Below are 25,445 nucleotides of genomic sequence, written 5' to 3' on the forward strand. Positions count from 1 at the left end.
TCCCATGTGGACAGTAGAAGGGGATAGAAAACACGTTATTGATACATTGGCTTTCAATTCTGAGAATTGTAGCCCTAAGTACTTAGCTCAAATCAATGCCACTTGCAGAAATTAATGACATTATTTCAGCCAAGACTGGCACATGAGAAATGGAGAAGGCACGGGACATGAGGATGGCTCATGGCCTACACTCCTCACTGCCCACCTTAGAAGGTCCTTCTTTTTCTCCTTCTAGTTGTCATTCTGAGCTAGAAGACTACAGAAATGCCTAGCCCTCTCAGGATCATCCATTACTGCTAGGCTAATATTTGTTTTGTTGAATTTCTTGTTCATTTGTTCATTAATTCAGGTGCAAAACATAGAAAAGAATGTCTAGGAACAGTCACATAAATAATTCCCCCAGCCCCCTCTAAGAGTATGTCTGTGATTAGCATTGTAAACACAAGAGGAAAAGCCTTGAAGTTAGGAGAGCTAGAAGTGAGTGAGGAAAGAGTATTTATTTTTAACATATTCTGAAGACTTTTTCTTTAGGTTAATTATTTTACTTTTTGGTTGATTCCTGTATAAAAGAGTTTACACAGGAAGAATGCAGAAACAACTACTCTTAAGCATAGCAGTTGCATGCCCAGCAGTAGATGGCCAATAGAAAATGTACTCAACGGCACCTTTGCAGGGTCCTTGTCTCATAATGTTATATCAGGGCTTTATTTAATTTTATTTTTTAAAATTTTTATCTTATTTATATATAATTTCTTTCTTTTTTTAAAACCCTACAGGTCTTTTGTATATATATTATAACTTCCAGTTCAGTGTTTTTATGGGATTTCTGAGTGTAAAAATAAAAGGGTCTCTGTGTCTATATCTGTTTATTGTGCCTTTTCTTGAGCTTTCTTTCTGTATGTTTGTATCATCCTTTTCCAATGTGTTAGTTTTTGTTTTATCTTGTCATATTTTGATTTTATTATTACCTTTGGAAGCCTGTTGGTTTTCTAATGAGAGACAGAAAGGGGATCGATCCATTTGGGAGATAGTAAGGTGGAAAGGAACTGAGAAGAGTAGAGGGAGGGGAAATCAAGATATATTATGTGAGAAAAAAATCTATATTCTATTTTATAAGAAGACATTTATTTGTATATACAGATAATGGACAAATGTCAGGTCTCATAAAAATGTCTCAATCTAAACACCCTCTTGGCCATATGGAGCGAATGGAAGAGAGAGAAGATAGAATCACTAACGATCCACACATGACTATCACTAGTCAAGTCTGAGAGAAGAAAGCTAAGAGATAAGCACCCATTGGGTGCCATAATTATAATAATTACCCATATAACTATAGCTGCATACCAACTGTATACCAACTCTGATATTTCCTGATTGGATCAGAAAAATTTTCTCACTGGTGTTAGGTCCATCTAAATGACCAACCACTTAATATCCTCCCGGTTTGGCTTGTCACAAGATGATTAGTCAACAGTAATAATCAAGCCACTGTGGAAGGCAGTTTATAAATCTCTTTCAATAAAAGAAAAAAAAAGTACAAACAACAAAGAAAAAGAAAGAATGTTCTACGGTTCAAATTTTAGAAAACTAATATATTAGATATATTTTAATTGACCTTTTGGTATGTTTTCTTTGACAGAATTAAAATATATTCCGAAAAATGTATAACTAATTTATAAAATCCCAGTGATTATTACATGTATGTTCGTCATACATATGATGCTGTACACATATTTGTCCATGGCATTAGAGACAAGAGGAACTCAAGAGAATGGTGTTTGATGTTTCTATGCCAACACATTTCATTTATAAAGGGTTTCTTACCATGATACCTGTATGAAGCATTATGTAATGCACAGTTTGAGTGACATCAGCTGCATGAATCAAATTATGATATGGATTTTTGTGCTTGCTGTAACCAATTTCTAAAGCTTCTGCAAAGGCAATTAGGCAAGAAACAGGAATCTGTGGAAAGTAACATTTATGATTATATTTTGGCTCAAATTGTTATCCCACATAAACATGAGCACAGTGTTTAGAAATGGAACAAATTAATGAATTAAATATGAGCAGTAATTTCAAGTTAAATGTGATTAGTCTTGAAAAACTATATTATTGATATGTTAGTTTGAAATTTTGAGGACTATAGTACAAATGGAATAGCTCATACCATATAGCTCTGAAATTATATATCTTCCACAGTCAAGAAAAAAAAAGGGTAGTACTTAAAAGTATAAAATGCCCCCAGTATAAGCCACAAGGTCTGGTTTTCCTATCTGTATGAGAAAATTGGTGGCCTCCCAGTCTTTCCATCCCTTCCAATGTCATGATCCCTGAGCAAATGAAAGTTAGAGCCTCAGACTACTCAGAAATCTGAATCAAATCTGTTGTTTAGATGCTTTTAAGTGAAACCAATTGGAAGACACCTCTTTTCAGCCTAAGAAAAGCTTCCAGTAATGTAATACTGAGATCCCAGAGCCCCTGTGGTGAGTCAAGAAGATTGAGTGTTAAAGACTAGCCTATGCTACAAGGCAAATTCAAGGCTGCCTTGGGCTACATAGAAAGACCATGCCTCAAAATCAAGAAAAGAAAGGGCTTGCTGTATAGTATGAGAGCCCTGGAATCCATTGCATTTCTTCGAGACATTGTATCTGTCCCAATAGGATTCTGTGAAGAGTCCAGGAGGTGCCTGTTGGGATAAATGTTCCAGGTCTTGTGATGCAGACATGCAGTGAGCTGGGGGTGAGCGTATACCCTTAACTTGTGACCTGCTAAATCAATCTAAAGGCATTAATCAATGACTCAGTGCTTTGTGCCGTCATTCTTATTCAAATACCCGGTTCAACTCTGTTGAAGTTTCTGACCTTGAAGCGGTTGATAAGATCATATCTGGTAAACAGTTCATAAATCATAAACTTCAGACTATGCTCCCCGCTTGCTTCATTTAAGGCAAATACGTCAAAAGACCATTTATCAACATCCTGTAGAAAAAGAGTCGATATTTTAGATGGCAATAGCACATAATTATGCTGCTTCTCATGGAAAATTATTTAACAAATTAAGCATTGAACACACAACAGGTTACACTGCAGCTGAACATGTCAAACTACATTCTGCTGGAGTCTGATGTGGCAGGGCTTCAGGAGTGAGGCTGACATGCATAATACAACAGCAAGGCTTTTCTTCAAGGCCCAGGGTTATGAAGCTGATGTAATAAACTTGTGAAGAGTATAATGCAGCCTTCATCTTTGCTCTCTCCAACTTCCTGCCATAAATCATTTCCTAGACTGGCTCCATTTTAAGTCAGACTAGCTAGTGTACGGGTGATGTCAGTTGAGAGATAGAGGGGAAATAGTCCTGGTCTTTGTTTCTACCCATCTGCTCACTTGCTTCTTTGCTTGGCATTTCAGCATAAAGAGTCAATAATTTGGCTTAAAGCACTGATATTATCTGTCTTATTTTGGCATGTAAATTCCAGAGAGAAGCAGAGCCTTAGCCTCCCTGGCATGACCTAGGCTCACTCACTTAGAGATTCCTCCAGAAACAGTGAGAACAAAAAGTGGGTCATTTGATTGAGGAGGGGGTCAGTTTGCCATTTCATACACATTTTTGCGGACATAGGCAGGTTTATAGGGGGACAGGTAGCACTGGGTATGTATCCCTTTAGTGGCATTGGGAGCGGCAAGTAGGGCTAACTGGCCACCACAGTCACCACACGGTTTTGCTGAAGAAAAACCTAAATGAGTACATTATGGTGTTCTAAAGCAGATCCTGGCTGTCAGTAAAGAACGCGTGGTGAACACATTCACACACACACACACACACACACACACACACACACACACACACTGGCAGATTCAGTGTTGGATAGTACGTGAACAATTTAAAGCAATGATTAATTTGTATGTGTGTCAACTCCATTCAGAGTTTCTTCCCTTTTATATGAACATTGCCATGGGAACCAACTTTATATGCTGTGAGATGCTGAAGCTAAGTCAAATCTGATGAAGCCTCTTTAAAAAATGTGTCATAAAAAGGTGAAAGGGATAGCACCAAATGGTACTTTAAAATACTTTGTTATTTATAGGAGGCTCTTTCAGGCTTCCCCATGCATATGGGGGTCAGAGGACAACTTTGTTGAGTATGTTCTCTCCTTCCATCTTTAAGTGGGTCCCAGGGATTGAACTCAGGTCACCAGGCTTTTGTGGCAAACTCCTTTACCCACTGGACCATCTTGCCAGCCTTATTTAATCACTTAGAATCAAATACCAAGTAAGTCTTTCTTTGCTTGCATGCAATTGTTAAATCCCTCCCATTTGGCTCCAGTGGGATGCCTAAGCACTCCTTTTTATCTCTTTGTAAATTAAAAATCTAAAATTCTTGTTAGAAGGCGTTTTAGCATTGCTGAAGCTCTAAGGAGGGCAATCAATCTTTTATCAAATTCCAAAGCTAGCAAGGAAGAGCTGGTTCAGACCTTGAAGGCTTCCACTTAGAGGCTCAGCTAAGGGTCCCGCTGAGAAAATGAACAGTCCTCAGTTGCTCATGGGGGCTTTACCGACAGTGGTGGTCTACACGCACCTGCAGCAGATGTTTAGCACCCGTGCTGTCGGACTGGCCTGGAGGATTTTCAGAAAACACATTCACTAAAATGCTCTTTGCTCGGTGATGTTTACTCCCTCAACTTTACACTTCATATGGTTTTAATCAACTACATTTTTCAAAATGATTGTGTTCATATACCAAAATATTTTAGTTGATTTTTATGCAAATAATTTAAAATGAACAACAACAACAACAAAAAGGCCAGTTTTCTTTTACACAGTTGAAATAATGGGGATGGCAAAAATCTTTCAAAAACAGAGTAGTTAACATATTAATGTGGCACTAAAGTTACATGCTTGTCTTTATTGTAGTTTTGGAAGCATAAATACATTAAAACGCCTCATGAAAAATGAACAGTCTTTTAAAACTAATAACACTTAAATCCAATGTGCTTGTGCAGATCCAAATAGAGAGTATGCTTAGGACAAAAGGAAACACAAAAACTAAGCATTGCAAATTTAAAATAGGAAATAAATTGTAAGACCAAAACAGGAACACTATTATCTTGCAGGTTGAGGCTTTTGTTTGTAGTTAAAGAATGAGTTCCTGTTTGGAAGTTAAGTCCTTGCAAGTTAAGGTTTCTATTTGTAATTAAGAATCAGTTTCTGTTTTTTAAATCTGAAAAACTGTGAAGCATGTTTTTTAACCTGTATTAAACTTGCAACCCCATTCTCATGTATATATTCTTGTCCTTGTTCCTTCCCTTTCATTGTGTCTTTCTCACAATGTACAAGAACCACCTCTCTTACCCCTGTGAACACTTAATCTCTCCTGGAAAAGGGACCACAAGCCGCTGGAAGGGCTGCTCTCTAAAATCCTGACTTAGGGAGAGGGAGCCACACTGGCCAGTTCCTGGTACTTGCTTCAGTTGGGCAATCTTGGATTCGATCTTCCTCCTTAAAATTTCTAGGTTTAACCAAAGTAAGCCAAAATCTCTTGGTTAATATAAGAAAACCACCACTGTTTTAGGAGACAGAATTGAGTCTTCGAAACCATTAAGAGATTAAAAAAAAAAAAAAAAAGGACTTTAGAATGAACATCCTACAAGACTTTCCTACAGAACAAACAACTTTGAGCCAGGTACACCTGTGTGTTATATGTCCCAAGTGTAAAATGGAGATGTGTGAGCCAGCAGCTTCCTCAGGCAGACTCTCGCTTTGAGTCATTTCCTCCACACACAACACTGCAATCACACATGGGGCACGGGACAGGGCAGTCCCAAGAGGAGACAGACACAGACAAGAAAAATTTGGCTTGGGTTGGTGAGTTTCTTTATCAATTTTATAGTTTCTCAAACTTAAGATCTTGAATAACTTTCTTCTTTATGTTTTGTTACTTAAAAACACATTCAAATATCTTTTTAATACATAATATAAGCATAAAAGATATGCATATTCTCAAACAATGCCATCTGAAAGTGGAATTCAAGAGCCAAGTAAGAAAGGCTTGAAGGAAAAGTTCATACACTGATGTGACCATGGAAGGGTGTGGATAGGTACTGACTGTTAGCATAAGTCACACAGATGTCGTGGAACTCTGTGCTGAGTCAAGGCTTGGGTTGCTTTACATTTAACAGATGCTCAAAATAATTTTTATTTTGTAATATGTAGGCTGCAGCAAAGACCTGCTCCCATTTTTTCCCCAGTCACTTGAGGAAAAAGGAATGCATGTGATTATTTCACAATGGAAAACAATTGAAATTTTTTCACCTTGAGTGTAGTTATGACAGCTGCAGGATATGCCAAACCAACCATGTGATAGCTCTTCCTGTACATCCTGAAAAAGACAGAATCATCCCATATTTAACATTCATTTGCTCAACACTTTCAGCTGTTTTCTCAAATATCAAGAAAAGACAGCTCTAGATTTCTTCACCTTGTACCCCCATGTTTGACAAAGCTGATAATAACAGTCTCATTGTTTCTTTGGGTGACAGGGGGTATAGCATTTATCTGCTCATAGCGACTCTGAGATGTGATCTTAATTTCCATGAAAGACAGCTTTTCCTGAACTTCATGCAATTAACAGGTCGACTGTACTTTCCATGTACAGTGATACTTTTCACAGTCCATCCCATCTGTGAGAGCTGAATATTCTTTTTGTGTCCATTTATATACCAAAAATTTTAGAGGCTGAATAGCATGGGCATGATTCCATTTAGATTGATTGATTTGTGTTTATTTATTCCAGAATAGCTACTATCAGAGGGAAACAGCACCATCAGAATTTACACAGCTCTTTGTTAATGATATTATAAAAGGTTATATTGACAAAAGTAACTCAAGACTGTTCAAATTGCTGTCCAATATTGTTTAAGAAAGACTATTCTGAGAAAATGTCCCTTCTGGTTCCATAATAATAACAACAGCAGCATACTCTTATTTATTTGTAACTTGTTTGTTTCTAATAGGAAGCTAAGTTGATGAAAATCAAATACCAGGTAGAGTCTAGTCAAGAAGACCTTAACACAGATAAAAGCAATCAGCCGTTATCAGGAGTGTGAAGGATTTGACACTATTCCTCATGGATCTGGAAAGACATCACTCAAGTATCAACTGCCTGTTGCATTTATATCCAACTGGCACACAACAAGCTGTACCTCTTAGACTACATTGCTATTACTTCCCCCTCCCCAGAACATAAAGAAAACACTATAATTTGATTAAATATGACTGATGTGGTCAGTATTAGAAATAGTCAAGGGAAAGCTGGGTGGTGGTGGCACATGCCTTTAATCCCAGCACTCAGGAGGCAGAGGCAGAGGCAGGTGGATCTCTGAGTCCAATGCCAGCCTGGTCTACAAAGGGAGTTCTAGGACAGCAAGGGCTACACAGAGAAACTCTGTCTTGAAAAAAAAGAGAGAGAAAGAAAAAAGGAAAGAAGGAAAGAAAAGAAAGAGTCAAGGGGAAAATATTCTTCATTTTTTAAAAATACAAATCCCTGTGGACACATAAAAATATTTTTCAATCTGTGTTCCATGAATTAAAAATTCAGAAAACACATTGCTTTGAAAAATAATAGTTAAAAAAACTAGTAGTTTATTGTGCTTTCCTTTTAAATACTGACTTCATGGGAGCTCAGAATTAAAAATGTGTTTAATTATGTCTTTAGTCTACTCTTTCTTAAAAAAGCATCTCCCCATTTCAGCACAGAAACATGGGCACTTTACTTTTCTGTTTCAATTTCACATTTACTTTAAGTAATCATGGTATTTTCAGATGTGGGTGATCAGTATAGCAACAAACTTCTTTATTGAAAAACCTCAGGAGAGTTTACAATTAAAAGGCTTTTATTAATTACCCCATAGAGATAAGCATAATTACTCTAATCCTGCAGAGCAAGGGAAGCGCTAATCACACAACAAAGGATCCAGAAAGCATTTACTGTTAATAAAGACACTTAGTTGTGGATTCTAAGAAAACAATCTTTATCTACCTACTTTTTCCGTCATTATCATGAAGAAAAGAAGCATGGGGTGAGAAGGAGCAATGAACAGGGAAATGATCAATAAAAAAGTTAATTAGCACACTTTAAGCATTAAATAGTATCAAATCAGTGTGATTTCCTGGCATAGGAGGGAAGGGAGGATGCATCGAGAACCATGCTTTGAATCATAAGATAGCCACTTGATTGCTATGTGGCATTCAGAACAATCTTTAATAGTTCATTTAAAAAAGGAGAATCATAAGCTCTCTGTGGAGAGTAAAGAAGTAAATGCTGGGTCTAATCTAATAAAAACCCAACTGAAGAGAGCTGCTACCACTATTACCATAACTACCTTCATTATCTCCCAGACAATCCTGTTGCTTCCTATTCTCACATAACTCAGAGCTCCCTGGGCCCAGTGACTGCTCTGATACCACCAAGTTTCCTAAATTAGGAAATGGGCTGTAAACATGAGTACTACTTTTTATATGGAATGAAAAGAGGCACGATTGCCCTCTTATAATAATTTAAAAAGAAACATTTCTGTATGATCTGAACCTTCCTAATCCTATCATCGGGGACAGAAATATAAAATTGTAATTTTTTTATTATAGTCAATAAAAAGGAAAATCAACACGACCACTCCAGGAATGTGAGTGTGTGCAGAGGTCTTCATGCACCTGTTGTCTCATTAAACAGGGGACATGCTATACATATCTGAAAAAGACCAATGAATTTCCCGGAATCCAATAGGTGGTAAAGTCCAAGTGAAATCATAAGGGATTGCTTTTGAAGGTTTCTCTAAAACTATGAAATATAATTCCAAACCTGAAAAGAAACAAAGAGAAGTACCCTTACACTCATCACAATCCTAAATAACATTTGGACAAATAATTGCCAGGACTTGCTGAGGTATTTAATCTTGGGAGGGATTTTGTTGGGGGAAGCAACGAGACTTATATTTCCAGGATTGAAGGTTTCAAGATAAATAATATCAATAATGGAGTTTGATATTGATAGATCATGATTTTATTTCTAAATACTCTAAGTATGTTAATTTATAATAGTTAAATTTTCATATTAGTTACCTTCTGCAAATTTTGATATTTCTATTTGGAAAGGAGGTTTAATTTGTATGGCATCACATATGAAAAGAATAGAAACTTACCAGGTCAATACATGAGTCCTGAATTCATAACCGTGTTTTGAATAAATGCACATTCAGCTAGATCTCACCCACAGTTTGCATTGGTTTTCAGCTTGCCAAGGTTTGCAATATTTTAAACAAGGAAGATAACTTGCATTCCCTCAGCAAGCCAAGTATGCCATTTCATCTGAGACTCTCTGAAACATTACTTAGATGTTTTTAATTTGATGCCATGGGAAATCAATAATACTCATATTAAAGGACATTCTCCTCAGCCCAACCTCCTTGCTTCAGACTTCTGTTAGAATAAGTCGATACAGCAGACAAGGTTGCACCCTGTCACTCACTAGAATATCTTTAGTATTCTTTTATCTTAAGCAAAGCAGATGTGACTGAGAAGCTAGCAAAGCAGTTTGAATAACTCACTAGACGTGCTTTGGGGTTGTAGCCTCATGAAATAAGCTGTGAGAAGTACTATCTCTACAGTCTTAACACATCTTTAAGTTGAATTTGCAATAGCAGTCTTGTTATACCTTCTTTCTTACATTTTGAAAATCTAGTATCCTTTCCATTGTTCCTTTGAGTGTAAACAATTCTTCAAAATATTGAAAGATGAAAAAAAAATGACCAGAATTCACTTCAATGTAAATGGTGCCGAAGCTGAGCACGGTGACAATAAGCCTGTAGCCCTTACTCTCCAGAAACTTGAGGCAGGAAAATTGAAAATTCAAGGCCAGCCTGACCTAACCAGTCACTGGCTCAGAAATAGTGTCCTGATATATAATAGTTATCTGTCCTTCAATCTGGTCAGTTTCAAAAATATTAAAATTGCCACTTTACATATAATTAAATACACTACTTTTTAACCTGAGGAATTCCTGGTAAATGCTTCTCCATTTTGCCAGACATGTTTATACTTGGTAATTGTGAAACATCTTATTTCATATAAAGAAAAGTTGCCTTTTCTCTTAAAGATTAAAAAACAACATGTGAAACTTGGCAATATTAATATGTGTAAATGCTGAAAACTCTGATGGCCTCCATGGTATCAGGGATCTTCTTTCAGTGACATAGAACATAAGTTCTCCAAAGCAGAAGTGAGAGAGATTTCATCTCATAATGAAAACAGAGGAAGGAGGTCTTTTCTACTTAGGACAAAAAGGACTCGCTTGACTTTGAAATAAAGATTACTGCCCATTATAGGATTTTTTGGGGGGGGTTATTGTAATTTGCCTCCATAAAATTGATTAATAACCTGTGAACATGTTAGAATTGTTTGTAAACACTTATCTACAAGGGTGTATTTCAAAATGGGTATGATTTCAGTCTTCCTGTCAGCCTTATAGAAAGAAAAAGAAAACATCTAGACACGGCTTTTGTTGTGGTCATGTTCATCACAAGTCCAAGCTGTCCCCTCTAGTTAGATTTGGGATGGTAAGTGCCCTCCACAGATGTAATGTGGACCCTTAGGACTTGGAAGGACTCAGCATGCTTGCCGCCCTTCAGTTTCTCTTATCTTGGGATGGGAACCATGCTGCTTACCTTTCCACAAAAATTCCAGCCTGAACAGCATGGACAATGCTTCGAAACCTTGGTTTTTCCTCGTTCTTCTTTTTCATCAACCCCATTTTCCGTGTAAAGGTAGAAGCCAACCAATCTCGGACTTCCAGTGGGACTGAGTCAGTCTGAATGTCGCTGAGCTCATCTTCAGTGTCCAGAAGCCGTCTACAAACACGTGCACAGGTAAGCACTGGGGAAGGGGAGCAAAGACTAACAAAGAAACGAGCATCACAATGTTTTCTTTCTCTCTCTCTCTCCTCTCTCTCTCTCTCTCTCTCTCTCTCTCTCTCTCTCTCTCTCTCTCTCTCTCTCTCTCCCCTCTCTGTCTCTCTGTCTCTCTCTTTCTCTCTTTTCCCCCCTTCCTCCCTTCCTCCCTCCCTTCCTTCCTTCCTTCCTTTGTAATGGCACACCATTCTCTAATTATTCCTTAACATGAACTGTTTATAAAAACTGAGTTAACGTTTAGAAAGCCCTTGAGTTTTCAAGCTGATCACTTGCTGGAGGCATCAAATGATACGTGGTAGCATCTGCTGCTTCCCAAATATTGAGGAACAGTATTAGCAGCAGTTAAGTATCAGTTGTCAGTCTCATGACTATGCCATTCTTATGGGGATTAAAACAAAGAAAGTTAAGAAAGAAAAGTCATAGGTGTGTGCTACTGAGGAAGTGATTAGAACAGGAAGAAAGGAAGTTGAGGCCATAACAACTCTTATATTTCATTTTTCTACATAGTACAGATAGTAAGTGATATTTGAATTTTTAATGGTTTCAAAAGTCATTCATATGTGCTATTTCATTGAGTAAGTTCTTCAAATTAACTTAAGAATTCTAAAATAATCTTTCTAACAATATCATTACAAATTTTAAAATATCAAAAAAAACTATTAAAAAAACATTTAAAAGGGCGGGGAACAAGACCAGTGAGATGGCTCAGTAGGTAAAGGACTTGCCATGAAAACCTGAGTTCAATCCCCAGAACCCATGTGGAAAGAGAAAACAGACTCCTGAAAATTGTCCTGAGACTGACCTTCATGTGTGTATTGCAGCTTTCATGCACACACACACACACACACACACACACACACACACACACACACAAACACACACACACACACACACACACATCATATACACTTATATAAGCAATAATAAATTGCATTTTAAAATAAAGATAAATGGTTGGAGTTGTCTCTTAGTATCCATGGGGAATTAAGTATGTTTTCTTACCCCTAGGATGCCCAGATCCTCACAGGCTCAAGTCCCATAAATCAGGTTATTTGCATGTAACCTATGAGCTCTCCCATGATTACCTTAACTAAGTTCTCCATTTCATATAATATCTAATAAAATGTACATGTCATACATCTATATCTCTAGATCTCTAGATCTCATCTATCTATCTATAGTGATATTGTGTCCCCAATATATTATGTACCCCAATAAACTTTTCTGGGGTCAGAGAACAGAATAGCCACTATATAGACATAGAGGCAAGAAAATGGTGGCACACATACCTTTAATCCCAGCACTTGGGAGGCAGAGATCCATCCAGATCTCTGTGAGTTCAAGGCCACCCTGGAAACAGCCAGGCATGGTGACACACACCTTTAATCCAGGAAGTGATGGCAGGAAGCAGAAAGGTATATAAGGCATGAGGGCCAGGAACTAGAGGCTTTTAAGCTTTTAGGCTTTTTTAGCAGCAGTTCAGCAGAGACACTTTTGGGTGAGAACTCAGAGGCTTCCAGTCTGAGGAAACAGGATTGGATGAGGATTTGGCGAGGTGAGGTTGGCTGTGGCTTGTTCTGTCTCTCTGATCTTTCAGAATTTATCCCAATAGCTGGCACTGAGTTTTTTATTAATAACACCATTTAAGATTCGTGTTACATCTATCAATCTATCAATCAATCAATCAATCTATCTATCTATCTATCTATCTATCTATCTATCTATCTACCTACCTACCTATCAATCTATCAGTCGATAGATAGATATGTACATATGTATCTGTCATACTGTGTTGGAAGAATGACAAAACAAAAAGATTGTACACATTCAGTCCAGATGCAATTTCTTTTCCTGAAAACTTTTAATACTGAGTTGTTTGAACCCACAGCTTTGGTGTGCAAAGATACCAAGGGCTATGTTGAAAGCTCATTTCAGGAGACTAGCCTCTCTAAGCAGGTGGAACACTGCCAGTCAAGAGCTAACTTTAGTATAAGGGTGAAGATTTCGTGGCTTTAGAACTTCTGATCAAGACCCAAGTGTCCTAGCACTTGGGAGGCTAAGGTTCCTGGTGGCAAGTTTGAGGCCAACCAGGGGCCAGCTTAAGATGAAATTTTGCCTCTATAAAGCCAAAACAACATAGAGGACTGCTGGCCAAGGACATCAACAGAGTTGAAAGGAGACAGTGCAAACTAACTTCTGGGAAGTGACGTGGACTGGTTGATAAGAAGACATAGCTGCCACAGAGGAGGGTGCTAAGGAAACATCCTGACTGAAGGCCTGTCAGAGTCTGTAACTGAGAGCTTCCTAAAGACTTGAACAGAAAATAATAAATGAAAGATTCCCCACTAGGTACAAACCCAGCAACACACACCAGCCTACTTTGTCTACTGAGTACAAATTAGCTTGTCCTGCCATCTGAATTGACCATACCCTTGACAGTGCACCAGATCAATAACCCATATATCCTTGGTACACTTTATCTTTGACCTTGGTGTTCTGTAAATCAACATGATCCTTTAATAGGCCCAATCTGTGTGTTGCTTCCTTCTGTACATATATATAATACTTATTTTTCATGATACTAAATAAGTACAAATGCATTTATGAAACACCTTAGTAAAAATAAACACTACATAAGTGCTGGAGTTACAAAACTACATGTACACATAAGATAAAAGATATACAGTTGAATATTCATACTGATTAATACTCACTTTGTGATTTTTTTAAGTTTCTTTTGCTTCTTGTGTTTGAATGAGTTTAATTTAACACTAGACCACTGACATTGTAATTCAAAGTAAAGTTTTTTTATGGCTCTTTTGCCCATTTTGAGTTAGAGCCCTTAGCCCATTTTAGCATAATGTTATAACACATGACTTGAAATTTTCATTACTTAAAGATTATGCCATTTCTATTATGTCTTATGCAGTGATCAACTAAAACTACAGAGCAGGGCAGGTGGAAGAGGAACCATTGTGTTGTAATCCTGTGATGTCACCACATTCCCTGCATTCTCCCCTCCCTGTTCTTATCAGCTTATTGAAACAGAATGCCAGGTGGGTAGTAACCGTTGTCCATTTTTCCACCACAAATTTGTATTGGGGACTTGAAGGCTGTATATTCTAAACTCACAAACTTCCCAAGACAAATGGCTAAACAAGACAAAATCAGTGTAAAGACATAATAAGCATTATTGGGTGTGTGACTCAGATGTCTGGTAATTTGTAGTTATGATGCACACAAGTCTTCTTTAAGAAAGAGTGTGTAATTTCAGGAATAGGAATGATCTATACTTATTATGGAATAAAGAAATAAAAGAAATGAATGTTAGAAGAGAAAAGCATGGGATACACCACTGTACACAGAAAAGACAAATCTTGACACAGTAACAGATACTTCTCTAGTGGCTCAATTGATATAGCAATGGGGTGAGGGTATGATGCCTAGTTGTCTGTTTAAATGATGATCTAGATGTTTCTATGAAGGGTTTTTTTTTTAATGTGAAGATAGGACAAAGTAATTTACCATTCAAAATATAGGCAGGCCTCATCAAATCAATTGAAGGCCTTAAAGAAAATGATGGAGTTATCTCTAAGAGAAAATTCTGAGTTGGGATGACCTCTAGATTCAAGGCTATGGAATTAATTCCTTATAATTTCCAACTTGCCAGGCTACCTTGCTGCCTCTTTTTTTTTTTTTTAATTTATTTTAATTTATTTTGCAATACAATTCAGTTCTACATATCGGTCACGGATTCCCTTGTTCTCCCCCCTCCCGTCCCCCTCACCTTCCCCCCAACGCCCCCCCCCCATTCCCCTCTCCTCCAGGGCAAAGCCTTCCCCACAGACTGAGGTCAACCTGGTAGACTCAGTCCAGGTAGGTCTAGTCCCCTCCTCCCAGGCCGAGCCAAACAATCCTGCATAGGCCCCAGGTTTCAAACAGCCAACTCATGCAATGAGCACAAGATCTGGTCCCACTGCCTGGATGCCTCCCAAACAGATCAAGCCAATCAACTGTCTCACCCATTCGGAGGGCCTGATCCAGTGTGGACCCCTCAGCCATTGGTTCATAGTTCATGTGTTTCCATTCATTTGGCTATTTGTCCCTGTGCTTTATCCAACCTTGGTCTCAACAATTCTCGCTCATATAAACCCTCCTCATTCTCGTTAATTGGACTCCCAGAGATCCACCCAGGGCCTAGTACTCACTCATAGCAGGATACTAGACATGAAACAAGGATGAATTGTCTGCTACTCACATCACCAGGGAGGCTACCCGGAAAACAGGACCCCAAGAAAGACACAGGGATCGCCCAATGACAGAGAAATGGAATGAGATCTACATGAACAGCCTGGACATGAGTGGGGGTAATGAAAGGCGAGGGTCGAGGGAAAGAGAGCTTGGGGGAGCGGGAGATCCCAGCTGGATCAACAACAGAGAGGGAGAACAAGGAATAGGAGACCATGGTAAATGAAGACCACATGAGAACAGGAAGAAGCAAAGTGCTAGAGAGGCCCACAGAAATCCACAAAGATACCCACACAACAGACTGCTGGCAATGGTCGAGAGACAGCCCGAACTGACCTACTCTGGTGATGGGATGGCCAAACACCCTAATTGTTGTGCTAGAAACCTCATCCAACTACTGAGGGATCTGGATGCAGAGATCCATGACTTGCTGCCTCTTAAAACACACTTCCCTGCCTCTCTCCTGTATGAACAGCGTGGAGTAACTACCGGCATAAATTAGTCAGGTACAGGGTAAGAGCTTGGCTCCATATTGATTTCTGAGAGCATATTGTTCCTATTTCTGTTTTTAGTATATAAAGAAAAGCCTATCTACAGGAGACATTTAAACACCATGTGCTTGGTGGCAGTGGTGGTGGTTTTTCTATTAGAGTTAAGTGTCATGCTCTAGAGAACTGTGCTTGCTTTCCCCGTCAAATGAGAGAGAACTCTAGACTAAAACTTTTACCATTCCCATCCTCATCTCATCTCCTCAAAGAGTAATCACTAATAACAGTTTAGTGCATGTTGCTACTTATTTTCTAGTCACTTGTTGGACAGATGTCAATCCTCTGCCTTTCACCAGTGTGGGTGTGGGCCATACAGTAGAAAATAAAACCAAAGTGATTCTGCTCTCAACATCTTTCACTTTGTACATAAATTTATACAAAGAGAGGTTGTTCAACTGGGTTTCTAAAATTTTTATAATTAGTTTGCTCCAAACATCAATGGCTTGATCACCCTTTATCTTACCGTGAGAAGACAATGTGAACACAAATGTTTGCCCTGTGAGTGTTAAGAACTAAGACTTCCTGTTTCAGAAGCATGCAATGTAAAAATATAGCTATTGGTGTATTTTCCTTAGGAATCCATAAAGCACACTATACAGGAAAGAAATCCTAAGATATATATATGTACCATGCTACCACTCTTGACCTCTGAAAATGTTTCACTCTTTGACATGATGTTTTTAGTTCCAGTGGGAGTCAGCAAAGATTAAAGAGACGTTTTTCAAACAAGGGCTGTGTGTGGAAAGGGGACCAGGGAACTGAGAAAAACTGACCTTGCATCCGATCAGTGATCAAATGATCCTTTGGAGCTATTTATAGGCCAAAATTTCTCTCCAAATAAGATGACACATCTCCCAAAGGGCTTATAATTTGAACTAGAAAGTTTGTGAGGAAAGGGAAATAAAGAAGGAGGCAGCCTCGGAAGGAGAGGTCATGGGATTTTGACTCTTAAAATTGTATGTCAGTGAAAATATTTCTGTCTGCAGTGAACTCTTGGAAAACAGTCACACCCAAGGAACCACAGTCCTTTCCAGGAAGTTGATGGCCACAATTAAACCTAAGTATTACAACTCAAATGCTGGGTGTGATTAGGTGAGAGTTGCTTCTCAAGTTTGAATTTTTCTTTTTCTTCCATGCCATTCATATGATAAAGAGCTTATTTCAAAAAGCAATTAATTCATCCATCTTACCCTAATGTTTGATGAGCGCAGAGCAGGGACACTATTTCTCTACATGAGACAAAAATCAATATTTTGATGTTATTTCTCTGGTGAACAAACTACGTGTCCTATACTTCAATTGTACAATATTTAAAAGGTTTACAAGTTAAGATGTGAACTGTCAACTCTTTGCATAGAAGACTGGACCAGGCTGGCTGTGGCTGCCTTGCTGCCCCTACTGCTCAGACCCTCACTTTATAGCCAGGTGCTCACCACACCACCCCAGTGTGGTTCCTACCCACCTGCCTGACCTCAAAAGCAGCTGACTCTTGGCTGCTCTTAGGGATGAGAGATGGTGGTGGTGATGATGTACTGGGTGTCTTTAAGAGAAAGGATCTCTGAGGGAAAATAATGACCTGGAAACCCATGCATGGAGGATTGAGAGAAATAAGATCACAAAATACTTCAGAGTAACATGCTGAGCATGATAGCAAAGTCCAATACCTTAATACCTGTGAAAGGCAGAGGGAAACTGATCCCAAACATACTTCGTCTTAAAGACTTGTCACCTCTAGGGAGGGAGATACTCCTAAAAGGTCATCATTGACACCCTGAAGTAGAAGTCAATGTTCAGGGAGACTAGTGCTGAGGTTAATGCTGAACTCACATCTTCCACGTAGTACCCTTTTTGGACACTTGGGAGGTGGGATAAGAGAAACTCATCTGTCTATTGTATATATCATCTTTAGTAGTCAGTGTTTCCTTCACAGAGGAACCCATTAATGCTGTTTATTCAATTAACAACATGTCTGTGCTCTGAGTTGACTAGTACATCTTCTTCTGTTTGCCTATCCACCAAAGAAAACCTGAGCATGATACTAATCTTTCCCTCAGACTTCAGAGCCATCTGAGCACAGGTAGAGATAAGGATTTGAACCGACTCTATTCCTTATGTTTTGAACCAGGGGAAAAAAGCCAAAACTTACCTCAATTAGCCCTCAAAATGCTACCTTGAGGAACATTTTCACATTTGTTTATTTTAGTGATTAATAAAATAGGCACAGCTCAGTCAGTGGCCATCACAAATTCTGAGCTCCAAAGTGTCTGATGTAGGCATCTGAGTCTTTAGCTGTTGATAGCTTCTTCCTTATGCATGTATGACCGTCTTACAAAGTGCACAGATTGTAGAGTGCTTTCTTATTCACTTAATAGTATCAGCAGTGATTATTCTCCATCTTGTCTATACCTTGAAATTTAGAGTTAAAAATAATCTTTAAAAATTCTTGGTTGGGACAGAAAAGTGGTGATAGGGAGATAAGATGAATTTGAAGACATGAATAGGAGGTAGATGTGATCAAAATTCATTTTTGCATATATAAAATTATCAAATAATTAAAAAGGAAAAAGAATAGGAGTTTAGCTTCCTGGTAAGTTTTTGGTGGAAGAAAGCTTAGACTTATTTCCAAAGATAATGGTGTTTGGAGCACTCTCTTCTAGACAAATATCAAATGACAAAAGTCTATGGTATTTTGAAAGGTGATAAATTCATTGCTAGGATGGAATTGGATGCATTTGAAATTCCATTTCTGTCATCATAAACCTACCTCCTGAATTCTAAACACAGTAAAATGAATGCTTGCAGGTTACTATCAAATCATGCTTATTTATTATTTATTTATTTATTTCCTACACTGTCATAGAAAGAACAAAAGCTTACAAATTCTCAAGTTTAGTGGTTGTTTAAATCAGCTTTCCTCCCTTTTCTGTGAACTGTGAGAATATGACCATTGTATCTGAAGGAACATAGGACTGAACATTTGGGTGGAGAAGGCAGTCATGCAGTCATTAGCTCAATTCCCAAGTGACAGATCTTTGCTATTGGAAGGTTGGCTAAGGACAGTGTGGAAGTCAGAGGTGCCTCCTCCAAGGCTTAGGAAGGATTTGGCAGCTCCTTTGTGTTCACCCAGCGAAGTGCATGTTCATGCTTAGGGAGGTCCTGTCCTCTGGGACAGGCAGGAAGAGCCCCAGGCATGTACCAGTAAGGCTCTCAGATGGAATCAAGTTGCTCGAAGATCTGGGCTAAAGATTATGTTTTTGGAGTGTGTTGGGGACAGAAGAGGGAGAAAATCAGAGGCAGAACACTGCCCTAGGCCTCTCTGAGGACTCCTGGTTTCCCATTAGCACATCTTAGCTCAAAATATATCTTTGAATATATTCTGTTAGGCTCAAACCTTAACATTCCTCTAATTGCCAAGGTTTTTTTTAATTAATAAACACCCTCTGTACCTAATAAACCTGCCTTTCAAATCATGCTTCTGACTTCGTCACCTACTACCTGTGTGGCCAGAAAGAGGCCTCACCTACGTGAATTTCTGTTCCCTCTCAGAACAACAGAGATGGGAGTAGCATTGTGCATAGTGGTGCAGTGGAGGATGGAGGGGAGAAATGGAGGAAAATTATTCGGAACAGCACCTGTCTCACAGTACATGTCTATTAATTCACTGTCAGAGATAGAAGATGTCAGTGAATGGCATGGGACAGGTGCTAGAAACCCTGTGAAGATTATTTTGAATAACTTATAATGATATCACAGATGCAAGATATTTGTGTGATACTGGATTACAAAATACAAAAGTCAAATTTTCACCTGAGCAGAAGTGAGTAATGAGTGCTACTAAAAGATGGGGTGTATTCCGAAGGCAGGAATATGTGGGAAGATAAGAATACATTTCTTACCTAAACCCATGAGGCCAAAATAGTAGTTATGATGGCAGTAGGGTGTTGGCCATAGTAACAGAATAGTAATTATCAGGCTGGTGGTCCCCATGAGACAAAGAGATGTCAGAGAGAAAAAGATGGAAACCAAAGAGCCCACACATATTTGGGGACTAGGCTTGCTGATGAAGTACTGAAGAGAATGAGCATATGCCTCATTAGATAATCTGAAAAAATAACTTGTGTCTGATTTTCCAGTACTTAATACTTGTTCAAGAATCATCTACATTGTTTGGCTTTATCATGAGATCATTATAAATGTGCTTCATGAAATAATTTGAAATTTTGTCTACCTATTATGTTGGTTTTTTAGAAGAAATAAATTGCTAAATGTAAGGACCTAACTTAGAAAGCAAATGTTATTACTTAGAATTATTGTTAGGACAAGGTGAGATCTTTGTGGGATTACAGATTAGAAACATAGGTTTAGAACAAGGCTGACCTATATGTCCAGAAGGTTGTTCTCAATGATAAATGACACTAAACCTGAGCTAAAGTACCCTAAATACAAAGAAAATACATTATTGTCACTAAAAATAGAAACCAAAGGTAGGCAAGGGATTTTTAAAATCAGCAGATCAGGGTTGGAGAAATGATTCAACTGTTAAGAGCCCTGGATGCTCTCCTAGAAGATTTGGAATTGATTTCCAGTACCCATGTAGCAACTCAAAACGTTCTATAACACCAGCTCCAAGGACTCTGATGCCTTCTTTTGGCCACCATGGGCACCACATATGCAAGTAGTGCACAGATATACATGCTGACAAAATCTTCAGACATAAAAACATTAAATAACAACAATAAAAAGAGGTTATCAATTTGATAGTGGGAAAGGACATCCGCAGGGCTAGAGAAGGAAAGGGAGAGAGGAAAGTGATGTCCTTCTAGTTCAATGTAGTAAAACAAAAATTAAAAATCAGAAAGTTAACAATATTATCACAGCTTCAGATTCCCTTTGTCTTTTTAGTTGCTCATTTTTTTTTTTTTTTTTGGTTTTTCGAGACAGGGTTTCTCTGTAGTTTTGCGCCTTTCCTGGAACTCACTTTGTAGACCAGGCTGGCCTCGAACTCACAGAGATCCTCCTGCCTCTGCCTCCCGAGTGCTGGGATTAAAGGCGTGTGCCACCACCGCCCGGCTAGTTAATCAATTTTAATGTTGTTTAGTATGGTGATATTTTATTTGTATTAAAATGTTATTTGTATGTTAATAAATGAAGTTGCCTGGGGGTCAGAGCTATTAGCAAGCCATAGGAAAGCCGGGCGGTGGTGGCGTATGCTTGTAATCCCAGCACTTGATAGGCAGAACTAGGTAGATCTCTGTGTGTTCAAGGATACAGCCAGCATTGGAGACACATGCCTTTAATCTCAATACCAACCATAGAAGACCTGGAGGTCTGTACAGACAGGCAGTTACGAGGTGGTCAAGTGGTTGGGTTTACAACCAATGAGAAAGCAGAACCGAAAGTCTTTATAAAGACTTTAACACAGGAAGTAGCTCTCTTTCAGAGAGGGTAGGACCACCGTAGGAGGAAGGGTAAGGTTTTAGTTCTTAGCCCTGACGTCTTGGCTTTCTTCTTTGCATTGGTTCTGTGTTTCTTATTTAATAAGACGGTTGGTTACATCTACAGTTTAGCTTTATTATTGTAGAAAAATAGATTTTTCATCAACTTTCATGCTAGAGAAGTGTCTCTACACAGTGCTTGCCTGACAATTGTAAGGGCCTGAGTTCCAATCCCACAGAAAAATGGGTCATGGTGGTGTGCTTCTGTAATCCTAGCACCAAGGATGCAAAGACAAGAGGGTCCCTGGAACTTGCCAGTCATGCAATCTAGTCAAATTGGTGAGAGTGAGTGAGGATGATACTCAGTGTTGGCCTCTGACTTATACACACACACACACTTCAAAAAATTAAAAAGAATCACACTCATACATTTGTCAGCAACCTTAACAATCTTTATGTAATTCCCTTTGGATAGAATGATATCACATATTGATGTCTAAAGACAGTGGGTAGGAAAATGGGAACAGGGAGCTAGCCATTGGTTTAATTTGATTAGGATTTATTCGGCTGATTGGTCCCTGGAAAAGGATATGGGATAAATTAGAAATGAATTTTGGGATGTATTCTATTTAATATGAATATCATTAAGTTAATTACTTTATCTTTCAAGTTTATTAACTTCTCATAAAAAACTAATAGTGTAGCTCATACAATTTTGAGAATTCCATGAAATAATATGCAGTGATATCTGTAAATTGCATAATTTAAGTATAATTGTCAAATGATCATCATGTATATCATTAGAAAAGGATAATGTTTAAAGTAACATATTTTTCAAGTCTAAAGCATTTATTTTCAATGTCATAATTGTGAAATCTTATTTAATATGTGGAGGTTTTGTTAGACATTTCTAAGAACAACTAATGATTTTTTTTTCTTGTCTCTTCACATTAGTGAGGCTGTTTCTGAGGGTTTATAGAAAGTAACAAACCACAGATGGTGAGTAAATATAAAAATCAAACAAAATTGGTGTGACTTTTTCCCAGCATGGCTTTCACACCCATCTGCGAGGTGAGTCCAGCCTACAAACATAGCAGTCCAAACAGTCATCCCTCTTAGAGCTTACACCACGAAAACAGAATCCATGAAAACCTTATCATTTGCTTTTGACGATTTACTGGTCTCTAGTACACACAGTTCACCTGAACAGATTTCCTCAGGGTTCCCTTCAAGTGAAACTAAGCAAAGCAAAAGCCACATTTACAAACTCTTCCTTCCTGAGCCAAACAACAACTGACTCCTTGCCTGCCTCCTGCTGCCCCGGACCGGGTAGGTTGGTCAGGAGCAGGTCTCTGTAAGAACAGATGGGGACTAATGGTCACAGAATTTGACAGCAGTGAAGAACTGAGAATGTAGCTTCCATGTGAGAAAAGTAATGGTTGAGGATGAAGCGGGGCAGGGGGCAGCTTTCTCTAATTACCAGCAGGACAGAAACCAGGAAAATAGAATAGTATCTGAACTTCCAGCCAAGGCTTTTCTCACGATCCTACACACATCCTCACCCAGGTCCTCTTGCTTGTAGAACTAACAGAAGCAATTTGGTTGTTTGTTTGCACAGTTAATAAGATGTAGTTAGTGGCTTTTAAGAATACACTCTCTCCATTCTCAATTTCTTGACAAGTGACTTAAATAACATCGACCTCATACCTCCTCTTGGGATGTGTGACACATGAGTATATGTATCCAGTTCCCTTGGACACAATGATTGCTTGAAGATAACCTTGTTGCCTAACTCAAAGCAATCAAACATACAGACATGCCTGTTAGATCCTGTGGCAAAGAAAACCTTTTCATTCATTCTAGGTTTGGCAGTTTGAAGTAAGTTCAGAACTTGGAAACACTGGTAATGTCTTGCTACAATTCACACCATTACAGAACAAGCAAAACAGAGAGACTGATCCACTGACATCATCTGTACCCTGAGTCAATCTATTTTATAGGTAGCACTGGCAGTCAGTGCTTTGGGTAATGGGAGCTAGTAAATCAACCGTTTTGTTTAAGTGGGCTTGGCTGAGTTTAGGTCACAACTGACACATCCTCAAAGATGTTTATACCTCAATTCTTCACTTTCCTTCTTTTTCTCTTTTCTAACTGTGCCAGGAACATGCAGAGTCAGTGTCGAGGTGATGAGTGAGCATGGAGAATGTTCTCTCCACATCACCATGGTCCGAATGCTCTGTGATTCACCATTCCCACTTTGACCACGATTGCTGTGAAGCCTTACCCCACCATGGTGAGCAATTGAGTGAAATTGTAACCAGCTCGCTGATTCAACAGTGCTGCTCACATTCATTCACTCAGGGACTCTTAGCTATTCACTAGTTAGTTCCAGCTAACTTCTTCATTTATGTGATCCCATTAATAGTTTGCTCTGTTTCTACTTTTTTCCATACTAGCAAACTCTGGAAACACAATCTTCATAATTTCTTCAGAAGCCGTTCCTCATTAGCTCTGCACAGTGTCATAAGGTAGCTGGTGGTTTATTCCCTTTACTGAAACCCTGTTTCAGAGGCATTGGGGATTTCCTGACTCGTCCCGGTTTTCCCAGAGACATTGGATTTACCAATTCAGGACCCCTATGCCAGGCTACCTCTCCAGTCCTTATTTTTTTGTTATGTGGCCTGTGTCTGTGCCTACTCCTATTCTCCCTTCTGTCAGGTTCACTCTGTGATTTTCTTAATTCTTTAAAGATCTTATCCACCTTTCCACTCCACACACTTCTTTCAAATTTCTATCCTCACCTTTGACTGTGATTATTAATGTAACGCAGCAAACCAGAGTTTTAAAAACCTTAATGGCTGGAAGTGAGATAACCTGACATTTGAAAAGTTTTAAAAAATTATATATTCTACAGAGACTTAATTTTAACTCTGTGCAACTGTTCCTTTGTTTTATTGAAAAATCTTTTGAATAGGCCTTTTAGTTGCACTAAAGAGAAGATTCTACTCTGACATACAGAAGATTGAACAATGGCATTGGGCAAGACAACTTCTTTGAATAGTCATGAGCAAGGCTGACTTTGTGAATGCTGATACACTAATGCTGATTCCTTATCCCACCGTTTTTTGTATACATGGATTTTGATTGTATTCTTCTGGCTCAGATGTTAATCATTGGAACTGAAGGTCCACAACATTAATTTTGATGGTCCCCTTATGCTGACCTTTGGACTTGAGAGTCTGGATTCAAGGTAGGAAAGCATGTTGAAAGGCTTCCATATGGCATGGTGAACTGATTTCTATCAGGTAGACACACACACTGAGGGAACACAACAGGGCTTCTGTGAAAGAAGTTGAGCTCTGAGTTCTGAAATCACCCATTAGGAAGATCTTACAGTAGTTCCACCTAATTTGAGCTTCGAAGAACTGAGAAAGGGATTCAGCACAAACTTAGGAGTCTGCACATATTTAGATGGACTTGAGACAAAAATAGTGGTGTATACAGCAACAAACAGGCTGGAGCCAGCACTGACTACAGAGCAAAGTGACAATGCAGATTGGTGGAACAAGTAATTAGTCAGTGGACGTTCTCAAAATCTCTAAGATGGGGAAGACATCCAAATAACAAATGAATTCCAACTATTAATGGCTGAAACAATCAGACATTCTGGGGTTAGAATTCCCCAGCTCACTTCTCTAATTGGCATTCTATGTCACAATTCAGTGTCCATATATTTAGCACATTCTTAATGCTTTCTACCTTAAAATCTCTTGTTAGAAGGTATATCTTGAATCATGGTCAGGGAGAGCCATGCCAGAGAGCAGAAATTAGGAAATGTGCAAGTCTGGTCATGGTTGGCTTGAAATCGGACTCTGAACTCTTGCCACACATTGCTCCCTCTAGTTCTCATTTGCTGCTACTGCTTGAAGTTTTCTTCTAGTTTTCCAGTCTCTGGAACACTCAGCCTTCCTTTTGGGAGCAGGCTTGGCCTCAGGAATTATGTTTGGGTTTACCCTTCTTCCTCCACTACAATCAGCAGCATAAGCTCGGTGACACTCCTGATTCTGATGATCACTGTACATGATAGTGACTTACCATGTTCAGTCAATATCTGACAGGTCAGTGGAAGTTCATTGGTCAGTTCCTGGGCTGAATGATTCCAAGGTTCTTAGCCTCCCTGGTACTTTGACTATCATTCAGTGTCTGCCAGTGCAACGTTTTGGATTGACTGGTATTGACTGGTATCAGTGC

At 38.7% G+C, this 25,445-nt stretch overlaps 1 protein-coding gene across 7 annotated transcripts in view; it reads right to left on the reverse strand.

The window, feature by feature from the left end:
• The window catches only part of Pde1a (phosphodiesterase 1A), a 279,670-nt gene that overhangs the window by 51,392 nt on the left and 202,833 nt on the right, over positions 1–25,445 (reverse strand). For 6 of the 7 annotated variants that reach the window (XM_052726274.1, XM_052726276.1, XM_052726278.1 and 3 more), the window contains 4 exons: positions 10,721–10,903; positions 6,315–6,381; positions 2,868–2,984; positions 1,828–1,968 (listed from right to left, as the gene is read on the reverse strand). In XM_052726274.1, coding sequence (XP_052582234.1) covers positions 1,828–1,968; positions 2,868–2,984; positions 6,315–6,381; positions 10,721–10,903 — 508 coding nt within the window. The remainder of the gene's footprint in view (positions 1–1,827; positions 1,969–2,867; positions 2,985–6,314; positions 6,382–10,720; positions 10,904–25,445) is intronic. The other variant, XM_052726280.1, reaches the window with a different exon arrangement.

This window comes from Peromyscus californicus, unplaced genomic scaffold (genome assembly GCF_007827085.1).
Source record: "Peromyscus californicus insignis strain IS unplaced genomic scaffold, ASM782708v3 Scaffold_7__1_contigs__length_154581171, whole genome shotgun sequence".
Taxonomy (NCBI): domain Eukaryota; kingdom Metazoa; phylum Chordata; class Mammalia; order Rodentia; family Cricetidae; genus Peromyscus; species Peromyscus californicus.